Raw genomic sequence first — 6258 nt, 5'->3', positions numbered from 1 at the left:
TAGTATTTTTATTATTAAGTATTAATAAGAGATAAAGGGTAAAAATGGTATTTTAAAAATTTAACTCCGTTTCAAATGGGACCTAACGGATCTAAACTAATAGAGGGCATTTATGATAATTTTTAACCTATTGGAGGGTATTTGTGATATTATCAATTTTAGAAGGGTATGGATGAAATTAATAATTTTCTAGAAGGGCATCTATGAAATTATTCCTATATATATATATATGAGATGCATTCATAATTAGTTGTATGCATTATCAGCTTCGTTTATTTTTTTTTTAAATAAACTTAATTGAAAATATGAATTAATTAGAATTCGAACTTAAAACAGCAGATTTCAATCATTAAGTCCTTTGCTGCTTGCGCTAAGGAGAGTCGATAGTTATTATAGAATATAAGAGGAAGGAAAATAAATGCTATTTGAATTAGATGTAAATCTTGTGCCACAAACTTTTTTGGAGTCACAAAAATTGTGTGTTTTGTTTAGTTAAATAAAAGCTAGATATGAAATATAGAGAATAAGAGTTTTTGAATGAGAGAAACTTAGCTATCGGGGAATCACAACGGTCATGACCCTCTTCAAGTTCTTAAAAATGACATATGGTTCCTATTTATGGTACAGTAAAAACTAAAATATTATAAATTTTAGGGGGGTGGTAAAATTTTTTCTTAAAAAACTTGTGCCCTATGTATCAAACATTTATTATAGTTTTTTTTTTTTTTTTTGAGAGAAAGATAGCATGCTACCCGCTTCGTTAATTTCATTTAGAAATAAACTTAGCTGAAAATGTGAATCAATTAGGATTCGAACTTGGATCTCGAGTACCAACCATCAAGCTCTTTTGCCACTCGCGCCAGAGACGGTCGGTCATTTATTATAGTTTATTTTATAAAAAATCTTTTAAAATAAATATATTATGTATTCATGATTCTTTTTGAATTCAAGTTCTGGCTTTTTCTCTAGTCTAGTATTGCTCTTAGATAAAATAATAGGTGGCTATAAAAAATAGAATTTAGTTCATAGGTTTTTTTTTGCGAGCTCGGCTCAACTAAACAACGCACTAAAAAAAAAAAATCTAAATATTNAGTAAACGAGCCGTTTTACTACCTATTTGTTTTCGATGATAGAGCTTCCAAATTGACGATCGACTCCGTTAAATATGATCTAAATCATTTAAACTACCTAGAAATCAAATTTCACGCATTTTCGATATTGTTCTTTTATGCATCAAGTGAACAGAAAAATGAATGACTGAAAATGAATTTTCTTTAAAACATGATGATAGGAGTCTTATAATCAAGATCAAGAGTATAGATTTTGTTTTAAATGGTTTAAAAAATTTTCTAACAAAAATTCAATTGATTTGGATATCTTTATGCCGTTAAATGAGAAAACGCCTCTTATCGACCATTAAAATTACAATTTTGAAACCCTTTGATCATTAGGCAAATGATATCGAAAAGATTTGAAATTTGATTTCTAAACACTTCAAGTGGTATTGATCATGTTCAACGGAGCCGATCGTCAATTTGGAAGCTCTATCATCGAAAACAAATAGGTAGTAAAACTGCTCGTTTACTACTGATAGTATTCTAGCAAAATTCTACATATATATATATATATGAGATGCATTCATAATTAGTTGTATGCATTATCAGCTTCGTTTATTTTTTTTATTAAATAAACTTAAATGAAAATATGAATTAATTAGAATTCGAACTTAAAACAGCGAATACCAATCATTAAGTCCTTTGCTACTTGCGCTAGGGACAGTCGATAGTTATTATAGAATATAAGAGGAAGGAAAATGCTATTTGAATTAGATGTAAATCTTGCGCCACAAACTTTTTTGGAGTCACGAAAATTGTGTGTTTTGTTTAGTTAAATAAAAGCTAGATATGAAATATAAGAGAATAAGAGTTTTTGAATGAGAGAAACTTAGCTATGAGGAACTCACAACGGTCATGACCCTCTTCAAGTTCTTAAAAATGACATATGGTTCCTATTTATGGTACAGTAAAAACTAAAATATTATAAATTTTAGGGGGGTGGTAAAATTTTTTCTTAAAAAACTTGTGCCCTATGTATCAAACATTTATTATAGTTTTTTTTTTTTTTTTAGAAATAAACTTAGCTGAAAATGTGAATCAATTAGGATTCGAACTTGGGTCTCGAGTACCAACCATCAAACCCTTTTGCCACTCGCGCTAGAAACGGTCGGTCATTTATTATAGTTTATTTTATAAAAAATCTTTTAAAATAAATATATTATGTATTCATGATTCTTTTTGAATTCAAGTTCTGGCTTTGTCTCTAGTCTAGTATTGCTCTTAGATAAAATAATAGGTGGCTATAAAAATGGAATTTAGTTCATAGGTATTTTTTTGCGAGCTCGGCTCAACTAAACAACGCACTAAAAAAAAAAAAAAATCTAAATATTGAATGGTCTCCAATCACTTCTTTGATATTGTAATTCGTAGATCCCTTTAATTTATGTCATTAGTTGAAGGAAAAAACGTATAGAATTTATCTAAATTATAGACTATTTTGAATCGGTTATTCAATCTCTCAAAATTTTAATTTTTATTATCCAATCTTTCAATTTGCATGATTTTAGTCGGCCAACGATTCTTTGGCTTCGAAATTTAAACTAATTATTTTATTTAATAATTTTATAGTTACGAAAATTGCATGAAGTATACTAATCAGACTAGAAAATAAAAACGACACACTCAAATTTTAAAACTAAAATATCGTTGACTAACTCAAATCAAATAAATTGAACGATTTGATTGTCAAATTAAGATTTTGAAAGGATTGAATTGTTGATTCAAACTAGTTTATAATCTAGATAAGTTTGGTAATTTAGTTACATTTATTTTCTTTCAATGTGACTTGTAATATATATATATATTTTTAAGAAATAGATAGCACGCTATCCGTTTCGTTTATTTCATTTAGAAATAAACTTAGCTGAAATGTGAATCAACTAGAATTCAAGCTTGGGTTTCGGGTACCAACCACTAAGTCTTTTGTCATTTGTTCTAGGGATGATCGGTATTTGTAATTTTTTTTCAACTTGGGTTGTGTAAGAGNGGGGGGGGCGGGTGCCAGAAATTGTAAATAAAATAAAAGAAGAAAACACTCCAATAGTGGATTCAACAAAACACTCCAACAGTGGATTCAACGGTAGTTTCAAAGTTCAAATTTGAACGGTCGAAATTTTCAAAAATTGGTAAAATGAGCGGGCCAATCCCCAACCCCCCGCCCCCAAAAAAAAACCCCTTCTCACCCCTTTTTTCCCTCTCTCTCTCTCTCTCTCCATATGAAAATGGAAAAAGTGGGCCCCTCCCAGTATTCCCAACATTTTAAATTTTGAATTCCCCCTCATGCCCCCCCCCCAACTCTTCACACTCTCGCTGCTCACTATATAGTAGTATATACACACACTGCTACTGCTTCTTCTGCTACTATATAGAGAAATTTATTTTAATAAAACACGCAAACTCATCTTCTCCAAAAGCCTTCTAAGAAGGTTTTGAATCTCTCTTGAGTCTTTTTTTCTTTTTTCTCTCATTGATTTCGCTTTATCCTTTTTCTCCTTTCAATTTGATTAGCTTAAGATTTGAATCAAGTTTGAGGCTAAACTGGTAGAGGCATTTTCTCGAACACTTTGTGCTCGTAATTTTTCTTTCTTTTATATATATATATATAACCTTCTAAAGCTATAATGCTGAACTGGAAGAGGCATTTCGTCGAACACATTGTGATCGCTGTATATTTTTGGTTCGTGTTTTCTCATTCCAGAGGTCGTTGAGAAGATGAACTCGGTGCCGGATGGGGTGATCCAGCACATCCTCTCCCTCCTCAGCAACGCCCGCGACATCGGGTCGTGCTCCTGCGTCTCCAAGCGGTGGCGCGACTCCGTCCCCTTCATCCCCTCCCTCTACTTCCCCCGCAACGCCTTCGACTCCGCCGCCGCCGCCGCCGTCGCCGCCTCCGTAGCCGCCGCCGCTGACGTCGCCATCGGGCGCATGGTCGCCGCCGCGGTGCGCCTCGAGGAGCTCGTTGTCTACTGCCCCTTCTCCGCCTCCGCCCTCGCCTCCTGGATCTCCCTCCGCCGCGGCTCCCTACGCTCCCTCGAGCTCCGCATGGACTCCGCCGCCCCCGACAAGTCCCCCGCCCCCGCCACCCTCGACTGCATCGGCGCCGCCGAGGGCCTCGAGGAGCTGAAGCTGTGGGGGGTCTCCTTAACCTCCTCCCCAAGGTGGGGCTGCTTCCGGAAGCTTCGAACCCTCGAGATCGTCGGCGCGACGATGCGCGACGCCGCGCTGAAGGACGCGGTGGCGGCGTGCCCTGACCTCACTGATCTGGCGCTGCTCGGGTGCGACGGCGTCGGATCGGTCTCAATCGAGCTCGAACGGCTCGAGCGGTGTAGGCTTGATTTCCTGGGCCCGGGGAATTGCTCCCTCTCGCTTGGCTCGCCGAGGCTCGAGGTGCTCGAGATCCAGGGATTCAGCTGGATTAGGGTTGATGGGAATCATAAGCTGAGGAGTCTCTGCATTGCTAAGAACACTGGTGAGATTTTCTCAAGAAAGCGTAGACTTGTTGAAATTGATGGATTTGATGTGTAATCATGCTTTATTGTTGAATGATTTTGCAGCTAGGGTCTACAAGGTGGAAATGGGAAGGCTTGCGGATTTGGAGTATCTCTCGCTGAGAGGCGTTCAATGGAGCTGGGGTGCTGTGGCTTCTGTGCTGCAATGCGCAAGCGAGGTGAAGCACCTCGTGATGAAGATCGAGTTTTGTGGGGATTTCGACACTCTTCAGCCATTCCCAGAGGTCGACTTGGTCGAGTTCTTTAATAGCCATCAAAAGCTTCGCAAGTTTGAGATTCATGGAGCTATGTTTGCCGCACTGTGCCAAAAGAACAGCCTAAAGAAGGTGAATTTTTGGCCACACAAATCATAATTTTTTTTTTTTGTTAGTTGTATTCAATGGAAAAGTATACTAATTTTGGAGACTTGTTGCTGCAGCTTGATCTGAGATTTGTAATTCCTTGCTTGGAAGAGGTTTTGGTCACTGTGAGGTCACCGTTGAATGCCGAGCAAAAATTGAACACCCTGGAGTCGCTGGTTAAGTACAGTGTGAAGTTGAGGAAGATGGTTATTCGAATCTCGCAGATGAAGAACTGCAATGACACTGCTGATGATTTCTTTGAGGAAATTTGCAAGTTTAAGTATATAAATCATGGGAGAGTTCTAATTGAGTAGAACGGCGGACCATATTTATTCTTTTTCCTTGAATTTAATTGGTTGAGGTACTCGGTTGATTTTGAAGCCGCCGTCTATTCTGCCAACTTTGGCCATTCTCACTTTTATAAGGTGCAATTTTCAACCAGCTTTATCTTATGACATTACTCCCCACTAATTAGAGAGCTATAGATTGATTGAGGGGAGGAAACTTTCTTAATTTAATACAATTTTACTATTTACATCTTGGAAACTTCAACTGTGTTTGCTCATTGTTGCCAATTTGAGAAGTACATTCATTAATTAGCATGACTTTTCCTCTTTACTGCACACTGAAAGTGTTCATTAAAATCTCCTTGGTTATTTGTGGTGGCAATATGTTGCAGCTCTTAACTGTGTATCGCTTTTTGCTTATTATTGTTTTTATTGAATAATGAAAATAGCAAGAGGAGTATTTTAGTCTGCATTACCATACTTCAACTTGTAATGCATATGCAGAAAAAGAGGTTAAACTACTGTTCAATGCAAAATGCTAATGCGGCAATGATATAACTTTCATATGCGCTGTTTAGACTTAGTATATATACAAGCCCATCAGTGGTGATTCTTTTTTTCTGTATATCTATGACATTATTCTGCTTATTCCATTGAACCTCACTATGTTAATTATCTTAAGAGGTCAACTGTATATCTGTTTCCATATACAATTGTATCGAGTAGTACCAGAGAATAACTGCACTTTCAACATATCTTTTCCGACTATAATCAATTGGACCTTTGTATTTTACTACTTTACTCTTGAGAGCTCAATTATACATCTATTTCCTGATTTGTGATGATTTATTAGCTAAATGTATAGTTAAAACTTACATCTAGCAGTGTTGTCAAAGGCGGTGCCTATGTATTACAATGAACTAGCTGGATTGCCTAGGTGTCGCCCTTCTAGTTGGTTGTTACAATGAACTCATTTTCATTCACCGTCATGTCCTAATTAGTGGTT

The 6258-nt window shown here is 36.7% G+C and overlaps 1 protein-coding gene across 4 annotated transcripts; it reads left to right on the top strand.

Annotated features, from left to right (window-relative positions):
• On the top strand, nucleotides 3175-5583 carry LOC109711421 (F-box protein At1g10780). Of its 4 annotated transcripts, none has more exons than XM_020234439.1 (4): nucleotides 3175-3195; nucleotides 3814-4584; nucleotides 4670-4950; nucleotides 5043-5583. In XM_020234439.1, exons 2-4 carry the CDS (start codon nucleotides 3828-3830, stop codon nucleotides 5277-5279), a joined length of 1275 nt encoding a protein of 424 aa, XP_020090028.1. In that variant the 5' UTR covers nucleotides 3175-3195; nucleotides 3814-3827; the 3' UTR covers nucleotides 5280-5583. The 4 variants fall into 4 exon arrangements, with proteins under 4 accessions (XP_020090028.1, XP_020090026.1, XP_020090025.1 ...); XM_020234437.1 differs by lacking the exon at nucleotides 3175-3195 and adding an exon at nucleotides 3386-3442; XM_020234436.1 differs by lacking the exon at nucleotides 3175-3195 and adding an exon at nucleotides 3440-3541.

This window comes from Ananas comosus, linkage group 6, assembly GCF_001540865.1.
Source record: "Ananas comosus cultivar F153 linkage group 6, ASM154086v1, whole genome shotgun sequence".
Lineage (NCBI taxonomy): Eukaryota > Viridiplantae > Streptophyta > Magnoliopsida > Poales > Bromeliaceae > Ananas > Ananas comosus.
The sequence above is the reverse complement of the archived record's forward strand: the minus strand, read 5'-3'. Positions and strand labels throughout refer to the sequence as shown.

Coding starts and splice junctions, on each gene's coding strand:
- LOC109711421 (XM_020234439.1), top strand. CDS start 3,828: ATGAACTCGGTGCCGGATGGGGTGATCCAGCACATCCTCTCCCTCCTC. Junction 4,585..4,669: donor CTGCATTGCTAAGAACACTG/GTGAGATTTTCT, acceptor ATGATTTTGCAG/CTAGGGTCTACAAGGTGGAA. Junction 4,951..5,042: donor AAAAGAACAGCCTAAAGAAG/GTGAATTTTTGG, acceptor TTGTTGCTGCAG/CTTGATCTGAGATTTGTAAT.